The 24,157-nt window shown below is 39.7% G+C and overlaps 1 protein-coding gene across 2 annotated transcripts in view; it reads right to left on the bottom strand.

Moving 5' to 3' along the window:
* Positions 1-21,427, bottom strand: part of LOC121466643 (leucyl and cystinyl aminopeptidase) — a 96,563-nt gene extending 75,136 nt beyond the window's left edge. The window contains exon 1 of one of the 2 annotated variants that reach the window (XM_041680430.1): positions 21,313-21,427. Coding sequence is in view for 1 of the 2 variants with exons in the window: in XM_041680429.1 (XP_041536363.1) it covers positions 19,857-19,875 (19 nt within the window). In the remaining variant the exon portion in view is untranslated. Of the gene's footprint in view, positions 1-19,856; positions 20,025-21,312 lie in introns of those variants that run through there. The other variant, XM_041680429.1, reaches the window with a different exon arrangement.
* Between the last annotated feature and the right edge of the window lie 2,730 nt (positions 21,428-24,157).

A 24,157-nucleotide genomic window follows, 5' to 3' on the forward strand; every position in this document is an offset into this window, starting at 1 on the left:
CTTTTAAAGAATAAATTCTTGTGAAAGAAGCCAGTATGAAAAGGAATACTGTCAATTTACATTTAAATAAAATAGATTTACTACATGTATAAACAATTATAGGTTTTTGCAAATTTGCAAAATTGTAACAACAAGCCGATTTTGAATGCCAAAGAACTGGGATGAAAGGATGCATTCATTGTTAAGCTTTTTGGTTTTTTTATGATTGTTAGTTTGCCCTGAATTTAAGTTTAGAAAGTTTAAAACACCAAATTCTATATTCTGTCAATTATATTTTAAATAAATGCTGATTGGTCAGTAGCCAGGCAGGAAGTATAGGCAGGACAACAAGACAGGAAGAAGAGGCGAATTCTGGGAAGGAGGAAGCCCATTCCTCTGCAGTTGTAAACCCACCACAGAAGAAGCAAGATGTGACTGCCTCGCTGAAAAAGGTACCGAGCCATGTGACTAGCATAGACAAGAATAATGGGCTAATATAAGTTATAAGAGTTAATAAGAAGCCTGAGCTCGTGGGCCAATCAGTTTATAACTAATGTAAACCTATGTGATTTCTTTGGGACTTAACAATTGAGGGAACCGGGAAGGACAGAAACCCGAACAAAACCAAATCAGGAATTTGGGTACTCTGATTTTAATTACACTGAAGATTAGTCTGGGAGGTTTGTACTCTTAACCAATTGCTACATAATCACATGCTAGATTCTTTGTTTCACAATTACCTTCAGTTTATTCACACAAAGAACCACAAAAAAAGTCTTCTGCATAAAAGTACTTTTTGGCAAGATAAAACCAGCAATGTGAAGGGCTAATTGTCTAAATATAACAATATTTATTTTAAATGACTGTATTAGAATGGAGAGACACATCATCTGCTTTTATAGGACTCTACTTCCATCAGCAGAACCTACATGCACATTACAGAATGTACATGTTTACATCTGAACACAGTTTAGCACACCATTTAATGTTAGCAAGATTGAAGGGAAGACAGTTTTAGAATAGTCACTGATAATGTAATCTGAACTTGACAGATTCAACGACCAGTATTTTATCATGCTATAATGCAATTAACATCTGCAGAAATTCTTAAGTCAACAGACAAACCTGCTGCAGCCACATAATATAGTTATATAGAATGAAATATTATTTACTCTACAGTGTGTCTGATAGTCAGAGGCCTGACAAAAATACTTTTAATTATCTAGTAAGCATTCCTTAACCTTGACAATAAAAACAAATATAAACTGATAAGTACTGGTTAGAAATAGCCCCAGCTCAGAATTAAAAATAACTATTAAGTTATGCCATGGAAATATTGTTAGTATTCAGGCATTCTCACAGGTCTGCCCTCAGGGGCCAAGCAACAGCAGGGCAGTCGTCATCAGCCACCAAGATTTTACACGAGTTTCCTACAGATCCTTTTTCTGCAGTAATCTTTGAAGTTTCCTGGAAGATGGGGCCCACAGCAACAACTCCACATGATTGAGATGACATCATGATGCTGATAGTGGTGCTATAAAACCGATTTTTGGGTACCAGCTGCTGACATGTTGCACCCTCTCATGACGTTGGCATTCTGACCAGAACTTCAAATAACTTTGGGAAAAAATCCCTACCGACTGCTCAGAAATTGTTTGCAACTACACTAAACAGTAATCTTGAAACTTAACCATCACTTTACTTTTGCAGGATCCCATAAAGAGAACATTGCCCCCATGACAGTGGGAAGCAATTCTAGAGGACAACACCCCCCTCTCAAAAAAGTTTGTTCTCAGGGCTGGGAACACCATTTAGGGGTTGTTGATTATTATTTATATCAGGTAGAGGGTTGAAGTGGAAACTATGTAGGTTCAGAGATTTAAAAAAAAAAGTGGGGGAATAATAATAGTGGGTAATAGAGTAAATACTTGTGGGCTATTATATATGGATAATTTACATTGGTATAGTTTATGTATATAGACACAAGTTCAAATTGTTATTTCTGTTTATAATATTTGTACACTTATGCAAAGTTATTCTGTCAGAATGTATACATGCATGTTTCTGCCTCTGTTTAGGACATTTTGTATGCTGATACAACTTTTAGGATGTTTTTCATATTGCATTAATATTATTCTTACCTCTGATCAAGATACTTATACATTGTTTATATTTTCAGGTCATTGTCCTCATCTGCTGCACATCTGTTTACAGTTTATCTAATATTATTAATATTCTGACATAAAGTTTTAGTCCTTAAGTTATACAGGTATTAAATATTATAGGTCAATAGTTGTTCATTTTTGTTATATATAGTCAGATTAATTAGGTTCTTTAGATACATAGAAATTGTATTCTGCCTAGATAGGTAATCTTCAACCATTTCAAAGATCTGTAGAACATGGCATTTAAATAACTTAGGATTCTGTTGATATGACACATGACTGTTCCCGACAGTACCAATCTACTCCCAAGAGAATGTTGAGCACTTTGTTTTCTTCTTGGCACAATTGGCCTTTGGTCAAGAAACTGCCCATGCCTCAATCACTGACAAAGTACATGGTGTCTGGACTGGATAAGCAGGACATAAGGAAAAGGACTGCCAAACCTTGCCAAGGCAGGGTAAGACGGTTCTGAAAAATTCCCTGCCTCTGAAACTGGTCTCTCAGTTACGCTAGGCCTTAGCCAAAGTTGGTTGTTTCAATATTGCCAATAAGACTTTGGGTGATTGAATGGCGCCCGACGTGATGGACTAAATCCACTTAAAAACCTGAGAAGGCTTAAAAATAAGGGAGAGAGACTTTAACACAGATTTTTGCTGTTTGTTGGTGGCGTGCTGTAGAGAGATTTCCTGATTCGGCAACAGCAGCAAAAAAAAAAAGCTGCGTCATTTTAAAATGCGGCTTCTTGGGACTGTGCCGCCAGTGCAAACTCTGGCTTTAAAGCATTTCAATGGATTTTATGGGACTGGATGTTTGTGTTCCTGCTTGGGATCTGAAGGAGAGTGCTCTCAGCGCTCCCCGCCTGCACCTGGACAGATGGCAGAATCAGGCTTAGGCAGGCGGAAGAGCATGATGGAAGAAACATGTTTTCAGACTCCGCAGTGCTCTGCGTGTCAGATTTGGTTGTAACTTGGATAAAAAGAGTTTCTGTGCTGCATGCTCAGTCTCAAAATTAAACTGCTGAGTGCGGCTCCAATGAGGACTTGCTGTGTGCCTGAAACTGTGCACAGCTCAGGGGCACCAAATGGATCTGAGGCAGGAGCGGCTGCTCCTTGCTAAACTGTGCTGGTTGGCAGGAACTACCGTAATTACCATAATAACAACACAGTTAAGGTTTAGACTGGGCAGGACACAGGTGGTACCATATTACCTGTACATGGTACAACTTAAGTTTTCAAGAAGTGCTTAACATTTTAAGAAATGCTCCTGGATAGTAAAAATATTACAGATTCACAATAAAACAGATTCAGACATAACAGACCTCAGTGGATCACAGTGTTGGATGAATGTACATAGGCTTGAGAGAGAAAAGAAAAAGAATATAGAAAATAAAGTTAATGGTTTAAAAAAAAAAAGGTAAAGTCTTTAAAGAGACAGAGTACAGATAGTTAAGAGATTAAAAGAAATAAAGAAAATAAGCCACGTAAAAATGGAAAATTCACAGAGAGTCTGGATTATGTACATTGTGTTTTCTTTAAAATTTTTGACTATGAAGGAGCTAAGTACAGAGAGACATTTCATTCTATGGGCTGCCAAATGGAACCAAAACGGATATCGTGAGGGTATAACTTCAAAATTTGGGTCTAAGGATATGATGCTTTGGAAAGGGTCTTCTTTTGTTTTCACAGAGGACCAGACCCTGTGGATTGCATCTATCCCGATATGGTATGATAGACCACGACCTCCCGAAAAGTTCCTGTGAACACCCTCAAAAAATTACTTCACTCAACTGCCAACTGAGATAAACCTGGCACACAGGTTACACCCTAAATGATCTGATTAACAGCACCCCCATTCAGCAGGAAGCAGTTTGGAGAGAAAAACCTGCGCCCATGTTCCCAAAATATTGTTTGTAAATGTTCTTTTACATTTAAAGGGGGAAATGATATAGGTATGAGTAATTTGCATTGGTGTGGATTTTACAGTCAATTTTGTTATATGTATATGTATTTCTGATCTTGATTAAGGTATTGTGATTGTGTAGTTCATTTAAAAATGTAATGTATAATTAAGAAATATAGGTTAATGGTTAATCATCAATAATAGTCAATCTTGTAGTCATGTTAGATTTTCTAAATATATAGAGATACATTTCAGTTAGAGAGACATTCTTCATATCTTTCAAAGACTGCAGGATATGGCATTTAATGTTTTAATAACTTAGGACTTTTCATGACAATGAGACATATCTGCTCCTGGTGGCACCAATCTACTTCGAGAGGAAGATGGGCATCAAAGAGGATCCTTATGGAGTTGGATAGCCATTTGGGCAAGAAACTGCTCTTGCCTGGACTGTTACATAAAATGGACACAGAGAACCCGCAGAGAGAGGACTACTAAACTTGCCTAAAGGTGAGACGGTCTTTTGGGGTTCATGACTCATGAAAGAGTCTGCGAGACATTCTGCAGGACACAGCAGATAGTGACTGAACTGTCTTTGAAATTTCCTGCTTCATGGAAATGTCTGCTGGATACTATGGGCCTGAAGGCTGAAGATGGATGCCCCAACCATACAAAAGAACTTTGGGTGACTGTCCAGGCAGCGAGATGTCTCTGTCATTTCTAGAGTTTTCTTATTTCTTGTTTACTTAGGTAGTATTATATCCTTCTGGAGTCTTTGATGGAGTTAAAAAATGAATAGATAGTTATAGTTTTCCTTAGTTATGATAAAAGATAAAATAGATATAAATATTGTAACTGTAATTCTTGCTTGATAACTGTTTTGCTATATGTAATTTTACTATGTTAAAGTTAAAGCCTTTCTTTTTTGTTTAAACAGAAAAAGGGGAAATGATGTGGGAGTGATTTCTTATTAATAAAGAAACTGCCTAGACCCATTTGATAGGCCAACCCTTAGGTAGGCGGAGTAAACAGAACGGAATGCTGGGAGAAAGAAGCTGAGTCAGGGAGTCACCATGGTTCTCCCACTCCAGACAGACGCAGGTTAAGATCTTTCCTGGTAAGCCAGCTCGTGGGCTACACAGATTAATAGAAATGGGTTAGATCAATATGTAAGAGCTAGCCAATAAGAAACTGAAACTAATGGGTCAGGCAGTGTTTAAAAGAATACAGTTTCTGTATAATTATTTCGGGTAAAGCTAGCCATGCGGGCGGCCGCGTGCCAGGGACGCAGCCCTGCCGCTTGTAACACAACACTCAGTTAGTCAATTGTCTCCGATATACTGCTCGACTCAAGTAATATTATCTCCTTTCTCAGGCCTTCAATGGGGTTGAAGATTAGACAGTCATAGTTACCTTCCTCTTATGATTTAGCTAAGCTTATTTCCAGTGCCAGACTTAGACTCAGACTCTTTGGAATAGAATGTTTATTAAACATTTGTCATGTGTTCCTTGCTTAATATTGTTTATGTTGGTTGTAATTTTATACTTGATATCTGTTCCTATTGTATATAGTTTTGTATTGGGTTTGTTTAGACAAAGGGGGGAGGTGATGGAGAGGCTTTGTTAACCAATTATCTTCAAGAGGTGGGACCAAGTTAGGGTGTGGCTTTCTGGGACCCAGAGAAAAACTGGTGCATGGCCTAGGTGCTCTCTCTCTCTCTCTCTCTCTGTGGTTCCCTTGCAGCACAGCTGAGCTTGGACTTCTCGTTCCTGTTTTGTGAGTTTTTCCCATTATAATAAATAAAAATATAATTGTTTATCTTTTAGCTAGCCTGGTTATTTCCTGAATCGAGCTAACTTGTATACGTGCACACTCCCTATATGCATGTGCCATATCCCCTTATGAAAAGCTCTCTTTTTCCTTCCACTCTTGCTCAGAGGCAGCCTTTAACCCCACCCCCATAAACCCATCATGTGAGATCTGTTGCATGGTGTGACTTATTGGCACCCCTTGGCTCCAACCCGCCAAAGTTATTTCTTTGATCCTGAATCATTACAAGTATTATTTACTAACTTCTGCTAAAAAAAAAAAGTCAAGTGTATAAACAATAGTTTATACAAACTGAAGTCTTACAAATTTTTATTTTTAGTTAAAAAAAGAAAATACCAAAATACAATTGGTGGAGAGTAAACTTTCAGACCCACATCAAAACTCATGAAATAAAGAACTGCATACTGTAGTAAGGAGGAGCAGGCCACGTTGCCAGCACCTGGCTAGCTTAGCCCCCGAAATAACCTCACAGAAATTGTATGAACTAAATTACTGCCTGGCCGTTAGCTCTAGCCTCTTATTGGCTAACGCTCACTTCTTGACTTAAGCCATTTCTAATAATCTGTATTTTACCACGAGGTCGTGGCTTACCGGGAAAGACTCAGTGTGTCTGACCTGGCGGCTGACTCCATGGCGGCAATCCCCAACCCTGCTTTCTTCCTCCCAGAATTCAGTTCTGTCTACTCCACCTACCTAATTGCTGCCCTATCAAAAGTCCCAGGCAGTTTCTTTATTCAACCAATTAAAGCAATACATAAACAGAAGGACTTCCTACACCAGCATACCATGTATGACATCATATTATTTGCCCACATTTTATGTTCTATAAACAGGAAGCCAACATAGGCAATGAAAACCCCTTCCATATTTTCTTATTTAATGAGATTAAATGAACCTTAATTGACTTCATAAACCTTTGTGTGGCACCCATGTGGTTGGTGGAGAGGTTAAGTACTGCTGATATAAAGAAAGAAATTAGTAGTTTGGACTTAATCAAGTTTTATTGGTAAACTTTTATTAAATTTGCTCTAAGAGAAGGATATGACAAAAGATTTCCACCTTTCTGCAATGAGACCTGTTTCTGTTTATACCTGACCAACATTTTCCACTAACAAAATACCAGTCAGGTATTTGTATAAACTTAGCACAAAGTTCACAGGAATAGCCTCCTCTCCCCATAGCCAGTCAAATGGGAATTATAATTTTGACAAGGTAATGACTAATTAGCTATCTATACTAGTCATTCCTTGCCTCTCCATAGCATTGCTATCAATACCTACAAAATAGCTTCACTCTTTTTAATTCTTTCAAAAAGTTGTATTAAAGATTGTGTAAGATCTGCTCATGCCTTCTTATTAGCTCTGTGGGATATTAGAAAATTCAGTTTTAAAAGCAAAGTATAATTGGTTGGGTATAATGAGTCTTTCTCTGTTCTGCCAGCCAACTCCCAAATTAATGACACCGAGACTTCTTATTAATTATGAAAGCTCAGCCTTAGTTTAGGCTTGTTTTTACCTAGCTCTTATAACCTAAACGATCCAATTTCTCTCCTTCTGCATGTCCTGCTTCCTTTGTGTCTGGCTGGTGACTCCCTTTCTTCTTCTCAGAGCTCTCTCTGTCTGGAAGTCCCACCTATACCTTCTGTCTAGCTATTGGCTGTTTAGCTTTTCATTAATGTGGCATACCTTTACACATTGTAATCAAATATCTCACAACAGTTGGGGGCTGTGATGTAGAATTCCCCTCTGCATGCTGTAAATATGTTTTTTTTTTAAATTGGTTAATAAAGAAATCTGCTTTGCCCTATGGTAGGACAGAATAAAGCCAGGTGGGAAATATGAACAGAAATATATAGAGTAGGTAGAGTCAAAGAGACGCCATGTAGCTGCCGAAGGAGAAAGATGCCAGAACCTTTCCAGTAAGCCACAGCATTGTGGCAATACACAGATTAATAGAAATGGATTAATTAAAGATGTAATGGTTAGCTAGGAATATGCCTGGGTCATTGGCCAAGCAGTGTTGTAATTAATATAGTTTCTGTGTGATTATTCAGGTCTTGGCGGCAGGGAAACATAAGCAGTCTCCACTGACAAGACTAATTTTGTGGCTCTCTAATGAAGGGCAAAATGCTCCATTCAAGTCCCTAAATGGCCCCACAGTACCACAGGAAGAAAAATTGATTTAGCCACACTACTGGGGCCTCAAAGGGACAGCAGATCTCTAGCCATGGAATAAGTATAGAAGATGAAAAATGGAAAAGAAAATATTGGGTCACTTTCCAACTTCAACTTCAAAATACTTTCAGAGAAAGAAAAGCCCCACTCCTACATCACATTCCACCTCTCAAACACTGAGATAGTGTTGTATTAGATACTGTCTTCTTTCTATAAAGCATATGATCTGAAGTTCAACAAGAATCAATAAATATATTTCACTGAAAAGGGAAGTTGAATAAACAATTAAGAATATTCTAAGCAGGGTGTGGCAGCTCACACATGTAATCCTAGCACACAGGAACAGGATTGCTGCAAATCTGAGGCCAACTTGGTCTAGATAGCAAGTTCCAAGCCAGCCAGGGCTACAAAGAGGGACAGTCTTCCAAAAAACAAACAAAAAGATCCTTTACTATGGAGAAGTTCTAGGAAAAGGAAGAGGAAAGACAGACCTCCAAACTAAAAGAATACAAATAAAGGGTTTTTTTGAAGTAATGTTAATCTAAAATAATAAATACTCAACATGTTTGGAACACTGTTAGATGACAAGAGTAACAAAATACACAGAATTGTCCAACTGTTTTGTTTGTTTAAGACAATGTCTCAGCACGTTGCCTTCAAACTGGAGATCCTCCTGCTTCAGTCACTAAGTGCTAGGATTTATAGATATATGTTTCATGTTCAACTAAAAATTATGTTTTTATGTATATGGTGTATGTAATTAATGGCTCCTGTAAGAATAAGTATATACATTTCTTGTACTGAGTCAAACAAATATTTATAAGTATTTAACAAATGAAATCCTAGTCATGTAGCATCTCCGCTTTTATAAAATACCATTTATGCTTCTCTTGTGGGAATCTCTTTCCCCTTAGTTTCTATACTGTTCCCTGAAATCTACCTGCCCAGCCACCAAATATTTATAAGAGAATAACATCCTTTTTCTTTGTTCCTGTTCAAAATCAATAGCATTTGAGTTTCTAAAGTTCAAAATATTATCTCTGGTAAGAATAAAGAACAGAAAATAGAGATCCAAACCCACGGTAAGATAGAGGAAGGGAGGTAAATTGCAAAATTCATAATGTATTCTCAGAATCAAAACTGCTGCCAAGTTACACTCTTTCAGCAAAAATAGTAAAATGTTAATCACAAACATGAACACAAATTAATCAGCAAAGCCAGTTTACTGAGTCTCCTATGAGGAAACAGCAAGAGAGCTACTCTGAGTCTGATATTACAAACACTTGTATCTCTGTCTGAAAAAACACAGGCCTTAATGCCAGCTAATAAAGTACATTTACTTCATATTATCTTATAAAGACCATTCTTTTGGTCTATTTCAACTTTACCTATAATATAGACTATATTTACTATCTAATCTAAGATTAAAGCAGGTTCTACCTCACTACATAATGAGGTATTTCACATTACATTCACTTGAGGGAACCAAAAAACCTATCTACACCAGAATTAGAAATGGGGATAAAGGGTTTCTGTATTTTTAGCCCAAATTCCCAAAAGGTGTGGTGGCCCAAAAATGTGAGTCTATTTCGACCTTATCTGAAGGTCAGAGTTTTAGCTGGTTCAATGTTGTGGCTACACATCCTGACCTAGGGTATAGTTACTTGGTCTTTTTGACATTAGGATGGCCCATATAAGTAGATCCGCTCCACCCTGAACAATGATCACAATATTCAGGCATACTTCTGCTGCTCCTTTTGAAATAGGAGTCTGACCTTGGGAGTGGCTGCCATCAGGATACTTGGTCTATAGTGGGTCCACTGCCTAAACAAGAGAATGCTAATGACTTGACATCTCAAATATTGAAGCAAATAACTGTTCTAGTTGTCCTTTGTAGCATATTAAAGCAGTCTTTTGTCTCATTCCCCCTGATGTATTGGGGTATAAAAGTGTATAGAAAATTAAACATGGGCAAATTTCAGTATTCACTGGAACTCCCTACCAATACTATCCTATATTTCTGTTTTATTATATTCACTCGCATCTTTATTTTCTTTACTTAGTTTTCTAATCCTCATGGCCTTACCCTGGCAAGTGGTGTGCTTGTCAAAGATGGTCCCCAGCAAAAGGTGTTACAAATTCATTAATAGTTAATATATATAAAACAGAAAGAGTCTAACTGTTCTGGCTTAGAGGCTTCAGTAAAGCATTAAACAAGAGAAATAAAATTCATTCCAAATTTTACAAAAATCTCGCTATGGCTGGTGTAGTGTAACTTGAATAAGAATGGCTCCCAATAGGCTCAGAAGCTTAGATGTTTAAGTCACCAGGAAGTGGCACTATTGGGGAAAGATTAGGAGGTATGTCCTTGTAGATGCCCTTGGAGCAGGGTCACTCGGAGTGGGCTTTCACGTTTCAAAAGTCCTTGACAAGTCCAGTCCCTTTCTTTCTCTGTATGCTGTCTATGGATGAGGATGTAAAGCTGTCAAATACTGTTCTAGCACCATGCCTATCTGTTTCCCTCCATCATGATCAGAGACTAATCTTTTAAAACTGTAAACAAGTCTTCAATTAAATACTTTCTTTTGTAAGAGTTGCTTTGGCCATGGTAGCTCTGCAGCAACAGAACAGTGACTAAGACAACTAGAATATAAACTACTATTTCTTCAACTACTACTACAGAAAGAGCTGTGAAATTCTGTATAAAACTTAGATTTCAAACTAAAACAACATCCCATAGCACTGTTGAGTTAAAAATTACTGGCACAGGCTGAGAAAAGCCAGAATTTGAATGAAGCTATCTGAATTGCCCACCACAACACTACATTGTGCAATACAAGTCTTACAAATTAAGATTGATTCACAGAGTTTCATGATGAATGAAGAAAAGTACAAAACCAAATGAACTTGAGAGAAGAGAGACTTGTGAGAGGGAACCCATAATTTTCAGCCTGAAAGTGCCCAAGGATAATAGTTGGCTTGGGCTGATAGACTTTTAAAAAAATTACTCATGCCAGAATGTAAGATCTCCAAGGGCAGGAAACAGGTCACAATCTTACCTAGACTCCCTATTTAAAAACAAAGTTTGAAGCAAGTTAAGATATACTAAAGACAGAAGTCTGTTGCAATAGGAGCGGCGGGGCTGCGTTCCCAGCACCCCGGCTGCCTGGTTAGCTTATACCCCGAAATAATTACACGGACACTGTATTCTTTTAAACACTGTTTGGCCCATTATATCTAGCCTCTTCTCGGCTAACTCTCACACCTGGACTAGCCCATTTCCAATCATGTGTGTAGCACCCCAAGGTGCGCTTACCGGGAAGATTCTAGCCGACGTTCATCCTGGGTGTGAGCTTCATGCTTCTGCCTCAGAGTGCAGAGCTATCGCCTCTGCCCGGGAGAGGCGAGCATGGCGTCTCTGAGCTCACTTCCTCTTCCTCCCAGCATTCTGTTCTGTTTACTCCTCCCACCTATGTTTTAACCTATGAGGCCAAGCAGTATCTTTATTACTTAACCAATGACCTTCCTCCATCAGAAGTTTGTGTTTTAATTTGTGACGGTATCTTTTTATAATACTTAGAAAATAGACAAGCTAAAAGAAAAACAAAAAAATGTAAAATAATTGTCTATTGAGTAAGACAAGCAGAAGTGGGGAGGGGTAACTACAACAGAGGGTAAACACAATCAAAATATCTTATACACATGTATGAGTTGTCATAGTGAATCCCATTATTTTGTATAATTAACATACAGTTCTAAGAATATTTGTTAATTAAGAAAATTTAAACAGTACCCAAGATGTATCAAAATTTAGTTCTATGCTTAATCCTAGATGGGACATCTTTATCAACCTTCCATCTCTCATCCACAGAAGAAGAGATAGAAAGAGTGGGAAAAACTGAGAATAGTGCTCTAAAATGGTATCTTTAGGACATGGCATAGCTTCTCAAAGCAGTTGTGCTTACAGGTACAAGATCAAGCCAGTCAAAATTCTGGCAGGGATTGGGGAGGGTTTCACAAGGCCCCACATCCAGTTTAGGAACTATTGAGAGGTGATAGCTACTGGGAGAAATAGGGCCTTTTTTGTTGTTGTTATTTGTTTTTTTGGAGGAGTGGATACTAGTAGGTTGCCCATATTCCACTAAGGGGTCATGTCCATACTTATAAGGGCTGTACTAACTAGAATCAGTGGGTTATGGGCTGGAAGGTGCAGTGGAAGACAAAGAAAAAGGAGGAGGGTTGGAAGAAGTTGGAGTAAAGGCGTGGATATGATCAAAATACATGTAGACATGTATAAAATTCCCAAAGAAAAAATAAAAAGTAGTATTTTAAAAATTTATATTAGAAAAGATCCTTTCTGAGCAGTTCCTGATAGTTTTAAAACAAAGGCTCAACCTCAAATTTGGTGCAGTTATTGGATACAAAGTTAAATGAAAAAAAAAAAACAACTGGTTTTCTTGAAAACTAATTTACTAGATTTAAGTTGACTTTATCTAATATTAATCAAAATTTTAATGTTTCAATTTTTGTTTTTCTCATTATCTCCTTTTGAAGCTGTGATTATGCTTATGAAAGCCAGTTTCACATCATAGAAACAAATGTCCTTAGGAACTGCACTTATGAATGGGAGGGCGGGAAGCTCGACTTCATGATGATAATTTTCCAATATTTTGTAGCTGATCAGCAAATTTTCAGAATTTACAGTATAAACTTTTTAAGATTTTTGCAACTACACTTTACATTTATATAATTCACATTTCCTCTACTATTCCAGAAACTTCAACCCAGGGAAGTAGATTTCAGGCTAAGGAACAGGAAAATGCGTTTACAAATATCAATAAGGGAAATGAATAACATTTCAATCTAAATAAAAAACTCATAGTAGAAAATATTTCAGTTAGTGAATGAATTTGCCAGGCCCAATCTAAGTAATTATTTTGGGTAATTTATTGAAATACATTTTTGTGATAAATCTCTGAAATACTTTCCATCTGATTCATCAGACTAGTAAAATACAAGGTGTATGAAAATTTCAAATCCCTAAAGCAGTAATTTTTCTCACTGAATTACAACTATTGCCTATAGGCGAGTTTGTTTAACCTATTAAAATAACTTTAATTAAAAAGCTAAAATTATAACCATATTTTTAAACAAATCAATCACAGCCATTCAATTATATAAACTAAACAGATATATGAATTCTTCAGCTTTAGTATTTTTAATATCAGTATTTTAGTATTTCTAAAACTGGCAATTAATTGAAACATAAATGTGTGCTCATCTGCAATGAACAACTAGACTGGAACAAAGCGAATAGTGTCATAGTAAGCCTGTGCTTCTCTACTTCAAGACTCTTTTATTTAGATGATTTTTCTGCATGCTACCACCAACTGGAAAATTTACCAAACCTCTCAGGAATCACTGTACAAGTAGACCTGCTTTATAAAAAAATAATACACTCTTATCCCCACCGAGTAGCACCCAATCCTCTAAGATTATCCTAAACTGTCTTTCTAATCTAGCCACCCACTCTAATATAGATGAGATACTATCAGTGAGCCCAAAGGCTGACACAGCACCTATTTCAAAGAGTAGAAAAATTACCGCTACTAAGTAAGGCCAGCCCAAGCTCCTATGCAGGATCTTGGTAAATCTAGATGGATCAGTTCTTCCCACCAAGTCTCAAGGGCCACAGCAACTTTCCCTACTCAAACCACAGAATCTTTTTTGGTAACCAAAACTAGATAAGCATTATACTACATTTATAAAACTGTGTCAATACCCACTTAAAAAATAGTCTTTTAGGCACTTAACTCTCCCTAGTCTGTACTACTTATCTTCATACAAGTTTCCTCACTCCTAGGATGATGTAATGCTTTTTGGGTGATGGATGTTCTGACAGTTGTTTTGAAATCTTCCAAAGTAAGTTTCAGCTGTAAGCAACACCACGCCCCCCAGCTGGAGAGAGAACTAAATCCATAGGAGCACTTGCTGTCCAAGCATGGGGACCTGAGTTTGACTCATCATAATCATTCCTCCCTCTGAAAAAGCTGGGCATGGATGGCCATGTGTGCCTTTAACTCTGCAGGAGAAAAGTCAGGAGGATCCCCAGGATTTGTTGGTTACCAGCCTAGTCATAAAATACAGTGAGCTCTAGCTAGGTTCAGATAGAGACCATCTCAAGGGAATTAAGACAGACTGATATAGGACAGTAACACACACACACACACACACACACACACACACACACACACACAAGACCAATGACCAGAGCCTCCTCTGCTATCAGGAATTTCCTTTATGACACTTGAGGCAGTTAACCTGGGAAATGCTTCTGCAGAGCACCATCATTTGCTATAAGAAAAGGGAAGACATCAACCCAAGGAGGTGACTTCTTATTGCATTCTCCTATCCCCTTGACTGAGGCAGCTTTCCCCACAGAAACATCAGGAAACCTTCTCTAACTCCCCTCATCCCTCATCAGTTGGCCTCCTCCAGTAGAATCCTCTAGTTAGAAAAAAGTTTAAACTCCCCAGCCTGCAGAAGCACAGATAACTGAGTCAAACTATTTCAGTGACTACATTCTGGAAATATGTGGAATGCCCAGGAGGCCTTTCCTTAAGCAATACATATGAGAAGGAAAAGAACTTCAAAGGGTCTCCTATAATTAAACTTAACACTCCATTGTTTTTGAAAACTTCTTTGGAAGCTTCAGTTTTATTTGGCAAAAGGCTTGGTTCCTAGTTTAGATGCTAAGGTTGGAATTAAAGTCAATCGACTCTTTGTTCAACCATAACCACCAAAAGCAAACAAACCAAACACTAAGAAGAGGAAAAGATTGCTATCATGATAGAAAAGGGTAACTATGGTCTTGTTTTCTTCAAATCCAGAATATGCTGGACACTAAATAGTCCTACCTTAAAGTGACTGACCTTTTCTTAGTAGAAGAAAAGAAGATAGTACAGTTAAATTCCTAGCAAATGTTTTCTATTTCCTGCAAGCACCTTCATTCCTTGATGAGGACCCTGCCACGGGCATAACAGCCTTACTATTGTTGCTTATAATGCTCCACACTAGAGCGACAAGTAGCATTCTCTATAAAGGCCACTAGATATAAAAAGAGTTATCACATCATAAGGGCTCCAAAGTTTCCCACAATTCCTAGTCCTATAGTTTTCCATCAACGGAAATGGTATCTATAAGAGGGTGGGAGGACTCATTACCAAAAGTTTAGCATCAGGAGTTCAACTTCAACCCCATACAGTTTTCCAGACACCGAGTAATTGACAGAACATAGCTACACCACACACAACTTAACTGCCAGGAACCACAGTCCTAATATGGCTTTATCCCAAAGTCTAGAGTAATTTTGGTTAAGCTTTGGAGACGATAAAAATGCTGTTTTCTGATAGAGCTATTACGTGACATTAGTGAACCTTGTTAGTGACAAATGTTATATGAACAGTATAGAAAACAATGAATATTTCTCTCAAAATTGGAATATTATCTTAGGCCAAGTTCCATTGCCTTGCATTTTCTACATTTATACATTTTTATACTAGCATGAAAATAAAACTAAATGATTTCAATTCATTTCTTATTTGGGTTTGCATTATTTGATGATACATTTATGAAATGTAGCAGAAAATCTATTTCTAAAGTGAACATTTCAAAGTGGCTGTGTGACTGAATTACTGAGCAAGAAATCATCACTGGATTTTCCATATGATAACTCCTTTTCTTTTTCTTTCTTTCTTTCTTTTTTTCAGACAGGGTTTCTCTGTAGCTTTTGGTGCCTGTCCTGGAACTAACTCCTGTAGACCAGGTTGGCCTTGAACTCACAGAGACTATCTGCCTCTGCCTCCCAAGTGCTAGGATTTAAGGTGTGTGCCACCACCGCCCGGCAATAACTCCTTTTCTTTTTGGTTATATCTCTTTCAGATTGAGTTCTCAAAGATCACACACAGATAAATAACAACCATTGCTATAATAGTTTCTAAAATATGCTGTCTTTGATTCTGTCTTAAGACACATTTGAAAATCAATACATAATAACAAAGATGTTCTAACACTGCTTCCTAGTTTAAACTGGACTACTTTCTAGCTACCCTTTCTACCTATTTTTTTTATAATCCTTGATTTCTTTGTTGTTGCTGTTGTTATTGTTGTTTGAGGCAAGGTTTCATTTTATAGCCTGGAACTTGCTACATGAACCAGCCTAGTCCAGAGCCAGATGGAGGTTCACCTGCCTCCATCTCCCTGAGTGCTGGGATTAAAGGCATGGGCCATGACTCCTGGCTAACCTTTAATTTCTATATCAGATTTCCCCAACTGAAATTTAAACGACAAGGCAGAAAGGAAAAAGACACACACATTTAATTCATATCCTACTACAGAAAAACTTTAATGAGTTTTCTTTCGATGAAGGAATCTGGCATAGAGCAAAAGCAATTTCCCGGCATATATATATTAAGGTACACATGAATGGTACATAGTAAGCTCTCATTTTTAAGATGATACTATAAACTTGTTTTTAGAAAGATATACATATCTATAAGACAGCTGTTATTTATAAGATAAAAGATGGCATCACAATTTTATACTGCTTTACAACTCATACATAAATAATTTCTTGTCAAGACTTTCCATTTTAAAAGCTAAAAAACACTTTCAACTGGATACCAACCTAAAAATAAACACTCCCAATTCTGAAAGACAGGAGGTCTCCCTTGTTTATGTACCAGTGTACAGTAATAAAATGACTTGTGTGGAGGCGAAATAATTCATATAAAAATGACAACCTCTACTAGATTTTTGTTACAGCACTTCAAAACATCAATGATTTTCAAACCGCTAGATTTACTTGCAATCATACCACAAACTAGCATTTGTAAGCAAAACATATACTAAGTAATAACAGGAAATTAATTCATCCCCTATGTTTGTAAAGTATATTTGTTAAATCTGATAAATCTCCCCCAAACTCTCTTTAATTAAATATTTCAAGTAGCTTCAAAATGCATTCAGAGATTTCCAGACCTGATCCTGGACCTCCTCAACCAGATTTTGCAATTGAGTCCTGACATTTTAGCATTTAACACAAATTTAAGTTATTATGAAATATCCTAAATAAATGAGGATAAAGGCAAATGGGCATCAAATAATTAGCTGTCTTAATCTAGTATCTCTCTCAGAAAACCTAGAGCGTTTCCATCAACTTTCTGGGATGCTGGTAAAGAACCAGGTCACTACTCCCAAAGGTTTCACCTATACCTGCTGACCAGGATGAAGCAACTACTGTCAAACCAATCTTAAATACTAGTCAACACATTCCTCTACCCATAAAAAGTCACCAGAGAACCAAAGCCAGACGTCTTCAGTGTGGTAACAGTCCCTATTAAGGTCAAGGCCAAAAATATTTCCTGAGTCAAACAGGAATTCCTAGCACTGAAGTCCATCCGTATAGGTCTTTTCTAGAAACATGAATTTTAAATGGGTCCAACGGTTATTAACTGGACAGATGAATATTTCACACACAAGATATTTAACACACGAACCCATTCCATTACTTTGGGAGAGATCCAGGCTCAAGAAAATGACACAGCGGCAGCACATTTCACAGAAAATAGGGGAAGTACAGAAACCAGTGAGTACTGAAGGCTGCAATGACAAAGCTGAATTCATTTACTTTACAAACTTGTAGGTCAGTGAATGAAAGCCCTGGGTCTAGAGTTACTGAAACTATTCTTGACTACACACCCATACATATCTCTTTATGCAGGGACATACAAGAGCATGAAAATGAGAAAGATTTACGAAAAGAGGGCCAATGTATAACAAAAGCCAATATTAAGCTTGATAAATCCTTCAATCACACATTCTAAGATGATAAAGTAGCCTGTAAGAGACCACCTATAGAATTACATGTGCATGCTATGCACTCAAAACAATTAAATACAAAAATAAAGTTTCCATTATATAATATTATATTTGAAAACACTAGAAAATTCTACAACAAAAACTTTCAAAGATTTTGAATACCTAGTCCACCTTAAAGTCTTCAAAGCACCTTAAATTAGCAGTATCCAAGGTGTTCTTGACTTTATATGTTGCAGTTCCTATTTTCCTTGTGAAAGGAATAAGATCACATTAACTCAAATGACACACTGCCAACTAGTCTCCAGCATCAACTATGAAAATTGGATAGACAGAAAAAAATTAGAAATTCAACTTCCTATATGAAAGTTGAATCTTTGCCTCTTTATTTTGCTCTAGGATTTTTCCACTGTCCTCCCAAATGAGACAATTTGCAAATACATCTAAAGGAGGATATTCTACGGGAGGAGAAAAGACTTTAAGGTGTGAGAATGTACTTTAATTCTGTAGGGGAAATCAACCAGCTTTAAATCTGACTAAGTGAATGACTCATGCTTGTTGTGTAGAAACTGTTTTCATTTGGGTGAAATGTAAATTCCTACAAACAAGGGGGCTTCAAGAATACTGCCTAAAAGAAAGACAAAGCCTTCAAATATCGATTTGCAAGAACCTAATACCCGTTTTTAAAGCATATTTTACATTCAAGTACTAGATGGTCTCTTTGGTGACTTTCAGTTCAAATCTGACTTAATTCTCTGCGTAATTTTACCATACTATTCTTAGAGCCTTGGTTATTACAAATAGAACACAAATGAGAAAAAAATACAGAGTTAAAGCTGTCATCACTAAGCCTAATTAAACATTGCAGACAGAAAGATGGCAGTAGAATACAGCATTCTGAATGAGGAGAAAGGAGAACATAATGAGTAGGTCACAGCCCAGGAATGAAGTTAAACACACACAAAGTTGGGAAGGACAGCGGACAGTGTGCAACACCTCTCCCAGTCCCCTACCTGAAGTAACTAAACCACACCGGATATATATGCCAACTACAAGAGTGGATCCTCTAATTTCAGTACGTCCTACCGTTTATTAGCAGTTTTCTTACTGTACATCCTAACGGAGAATCCACATATCATAAAATGATGAGACACCTCACCTCTAAATTATTGTGACTACAGCACTTCTGGCCCAAACAAAAGTCGTGGAGTGAAAGGTTAGGGCTGTTTTCTGGACTGGGCTGCTTTGACTTTCATCCCGTTACCAAATGAGTGATATTCAATGGGTCTCCGAGTAGAAGACCAGTATTCCCAGCTGGTAAAAAAAAAAAAAAAGGAGGACGAGGACGAGGAGGAGGAGGAGAAGCAGCAGCAGCAGCAGCAGCAGCAGCTTGGTCTTCCGGCGGAGTGCTCAGCAGCAACAGAGAAAAAGATGGCAACACCCGGCAGCACCTTCACTGCACGGAGTAGTACCAACCGCCTCGGGTAAGTTTCCTTCCCAGCTGTGCACTAAATCAACGCTGCCAGGCCCGCGGCCCCACCCCGCCCTGTTACGGAAAGGCAAGCGAGCAGCTAGCTGGAGGACGGGCAGACAGCTCCAGGCTCCCAGCACGAGTTGGGTTTTTCCTGGGCGCCGCTTATCCGGGCCGTGGCCGCCTCCCCAGGGACCAACGCGGTTGCCAACTTTGCCGCCGCCCCTTCCTCCGCCCAAGCATCCCAAACTTTGCCACCGCCTCACCTGGAAGCTCGGTGCTGGCCCCCCGGAGCGGGCTGACCTTCACGCCCGCCCTAGCCGCCCCCCCTGGCCCGTCTGCCGCCCCCAGTCCTCCTGGGAAACCCTGGGCAGGGACACCCGGCAGCCCGACCCCCGAGCCACAGCTGACCCTCTGAACCCTGAAGGCCCAGGAATCCGAGTCTCGGACGAGCCACTTACCATTGGTAAAGGGCTCCATCTTCGCCCCACCACGGGTCCTCACAAGCCAAGCGCCCCAAGCTTCCTACTACAGAGCTGAAGCGGCCCTGCCGACTGAGCATGCCCAGCGTGGCCTGAGGGCTGCCGGGGAGGTGCGGCGAGGGGCGGCGCCGCTCCCCCGCGCGGAAACAACACCTTCGTTCCGGGTTTTCGCAACTGCTGCCGAAGCCCCGCTGAGGCGCGGACACCGAGCTCAGCTCAACCCCTGGCCCACACCGCCGAGAGGGGGTGGGGAGGGGGGCTTGGGCGGGGCTTGAAGAGACCCCGCCCACAGCGGCATACTTGAGGCCGCCGAGACGTCGGTGCTGCCTAGCTGCACCCCGGTTCCGACGACCGGTGCAACTACGGCGTACGGCTGTGTTCCGGGTGCAGCAACCCCAGCCCTGAGCCCGGAAACGCGGCTAGTGAGGACGGATGGGATGGATAGCAGAGGGGCTGTCGCTAAATTCGCAACCTGAAAGCTGTGCAGGGCGGGGGAGCGTCGGTCTCTGCCGGAGGCTAGACCCCGGGACAGCGCTCTTCCTAGCCGCTGGCGTGAGCCTTGCGGCGCTAGTCGGCAGGACTTCCTTCCAGAAGCAGAGCGCCTGGCTGCTGATGCTACTGCTGCTACAAAACCCCCGACCGCAGGGAAGGACGGTCCCTGGCCAGTTCTCTGCTTTTTGCTCAGCGCCGGGCCCGGACATGATGAGCAGATCACAAAACGCGGCGCGGGATACAGGAGAACGGACTGTGCGCGAAGAGGTTGTGGGCAGAGGCCCGCCGCTAGCCCGGGCTAAACTCGACACCTGCGATACCCTTGCTCACAACCATCAGGATCCGCGGCCTGGCCCCGCAGAGCTAGACCGGAGGGAGCTAAATTTCCCCTTCCCCAAGTACTCGCGCGCCATTGCCTCGGGCCCACAGTCTCCATTGTTTCCGGTGCCAAATCGGGGCAGCCCCCACTAGCTGAGGAGACCCCTAGACACCGTGCGGCCCGAGAGCCCCGAGAAGGCTCTCAGGCGTGTTTGCTCTTCCCTCTCCGACTGAGGGGCGCCAACACCCGGTGATTAGGCCTCTAACCCTCCCACCCAGCAGCAAAGCTCCTCTCCCCCTCTCCCCACCCCGCGCACTGCCTCGACCCCTGCAGCGACTTGGCTTGGCCTAGGCCTCACAAGCTAGCCAACTGTCACACACTCCTCCCTGGCTGTCAACCCTGGCGTCTGGTGCAAACAAACCTGAACTTGCACAAATATCCGGGGCAAAAAAAAAGGGGGGGAGGCATTGATGTTGTTCGACCGGTAAGGAAATTTGAATTACGTTCAAAGAAGTAAAACCGAAGTGCAATATTTTTAAGACGTCAAAACGCTTACTCCCCTCTCCAGATTTACAACGTCCTATGAATACCAACTGTACTTGGAGTAACCCCTAAACTCCTTACCTAACTCTGGGTCGTCATCAACACACCTGTCCTTTGCTGGCCCCTGAGGCCTTCATGAGGTTCCTAGAAGTTGCCAGGTTACATTCAGCGTTGTTAGCCATTCCTTGCAAAACTGTGCCACATCTTGGTGTTTTGTTTGCTTGCTTCTTCCTGTCATTTTCTTAGCTCAGATGTCACCCCTGCTGAGAATCCTCTGGCCACACCTAAAATAGCAACAAGCACAGCAGACTATAAAGATTTCTCCTGCTGTTTTCTTCAGAGTACTCATAGCTGTCAAAAAGCTAATTGTTTACCAGCCTTTCTCTTAAGAATGCAAGGTCTGTGGGGCAATCCTTTGCCTTCGCTTTTTAGGGCTCGGTGTCCTAATTCCTAAATATTTTAAATAACTACACTATAATGTTTAGAGTTCTAATTTATTGCCCGTATAAAAACCTTTCCAGTGAAGGTCTTTATATTGAACGTCTTCAATGGGTTTGTTTGTTTGTGGTCAATACATCATCTCTCAGCGTTGCTTCCGTGTGAAAGATAGGCTGAGCCCTTCGGCCAGTCGCCATCTCAGAGCAATTCAGACCAAAAATAGAAAGTGAACCATAGGAACTTTGTTGAAATGGGCCTGGTTCACATTGGTATTGCTTAAATAAGAAACTCCTCCTTTATTAGGTCATTTTATGTTCCTTTGGTGTTATTTTTGTTGCCAGAGCACTCAGGAGCAGAGATTTTTAAAACTCCACAGCTTGTTAAATCACTTCACCTCACCTGTAAGCTACAATCTATCATGCTTTTAAGTGTGAATCACATTATCTTGGGTTTTGCTTTAATTTTTTCCAGCTCTGAAGACTTTGTGGTAAAGTGTTTCACAATTTGCATTCATAAATTCGAGGGAACCAAGAGACATCTTTGACAAGAAGGCTATTTCTTTACCAACCTCTTGCACATCATCTCTGTTATGATCTGCTGGCCTGTCACCTGGATACCTTGTCCCGCTAAGAGACAAGCCCCGCCCGCTCCCAACTCTCCCCTTCCCAAGTGGATCTGAACTCTCCCTACTTCCCTGTTCTGAAGAGGTGGCAGCTGCCTCTCCATCCCCCCACACCCCCTCCAGTCTCTCATCTTCCTCCTTTTCCTCTCCCTTCTTCCCCTTTCCCCTCTATAACCCACTAAATAAATTCTATATCTCACCTGCCACAGCCTCCCACCTGTAATGGCCCTGTGAAGACCTTGGGTGATCCACTGCTGTCCCTTGTGGGCCTTCCCCCCACCTTAGCTTTAAAAAAGAGTAACAATCTCTACTATTCAGGAATACAAGCAAAGGTACCGGAGGACCATTCAGCCTCAGGACTTTGTTTTGAAGGCAAATAGTAAATAAAACCAACATATTTCAGAATCCTGCCTAGCCTTATAGTATTTTTCCCTCTCTGTCAAATACTGTTTTTTCAGAGAAAATGATTGCAGAGTTTTTGCTCTTACAATCTATTATATTTCTCTCTTTAATGCCATCTTTCTTCCACACAGATTCTCCTCTTTATTTTAATGTTCTAACAGTTGAGGTTATTACAAAGTTACTATTTATTATCAGAGGAGGCAGGGTGACATTATCTAATTCATTCATCTTATCATTTTCAGAATCATTGCTGCATAGTATTTAACATTTAAATTATAACACATAAAAATATTAATAACTTGAAATGAAAAATATTAGTACCCTGCATAACTATCATTTGTTTATAAAGAAACAAAAATGAGAGCATAAATTTTACAGCTGTTATGGAAAATAGTAGAGAACATTCCCAGGATACTCTGCTAGAATCTGGCTGTATTGTTTCTAGGTGTATATCCAAAGGAAAATACCTGCTTTTCAAAGAGGTATCTTAACAGCCATGCTTTTTTGCTAAGAAATCAAACTAGATACCCAACAATAGTTGGATGCATGTATACACACACACACACACACACAATGAATGTAACTCAGAAATAAAAAGAAATGTCCTACTATCTATAGCAAAATGATGTAGAATATTTCACTATGTAAAGTTGTGTTACATTTGTTTAATTATGTAAAGATGTATTACTGTTTTTACTTTGCCTGCCTAAGGCACCTAATTGATATAATAAAAAACTGAATGGCCAATAGCGAGGGAAGTGGTATAGGCAGGACTTCTGCACAGGAAGAGTAAGTAAAAGGAGAAATTTATGCTCGGGGAAGACAGAAAAGAGATGCTAAGGAAACTTCAGGGACCAGACAGACAGATAGGGAAGGAGCAGGAAAATAGGACGTACAGAATAAAAGAAAGGTAAAAATCCCCAAGGCAAAATGTAGGTGAATAGAAACAGGTCAAAATAAATTAAAAGAGCGAGTGGCCTAAGTTAATGCCAATCATTCATAATTAATAATAAGTCTTCATGTCTTTATTTGGGAGTTGGCAGCCCAAAGAAAATTTCGACTACAAGATGGATAAAATATTATGCTAATTTAAGTTAGAAATAGAATGACAAAAGCTGTGTATTTTTTCTTTATTTTATTATTAATTTTATTATCATTATTGATTTTGGTTTTTCAAGACAGGGTTTCTCTGAGTAGCTCTGGCTATTCAGAAACTCACTCCATAGACCAGGCTGGCCCCAAATTCAGAGTTCTGCCTGCCTCTACCTCCCAAATGCTGTGCTTAAAGCTGTGTGCAACCAGCACCCGGCATATATTCTTACATATGTGTATGCTAAAACATTGTCAACCAGAAGAATAGTAGTGATTATTAGAGCCCAGGAGTTTAAAAAGTAGAAACAGAGAGATTGGGACTCTAGTATAGAAGCAATAAATTCTACAGCAGAGCAGCTTGACTCTAACTCA

Source organism: Microtus oregoni, unplaced genomic scaffold (assembly GCF_018167655.1).
Source record: "Microtus oregoni isolate MIOR12 unplaced genomic scaffold, Mior012 000033F_ref0000390, whole genome shotgun sequence".
NCBI classification, from domain to species: Eukaryota; Metazoa; Chordata; class Mammalia; order Rodentia; family Cricetidae; genus Microtus; species Microtus oregoni.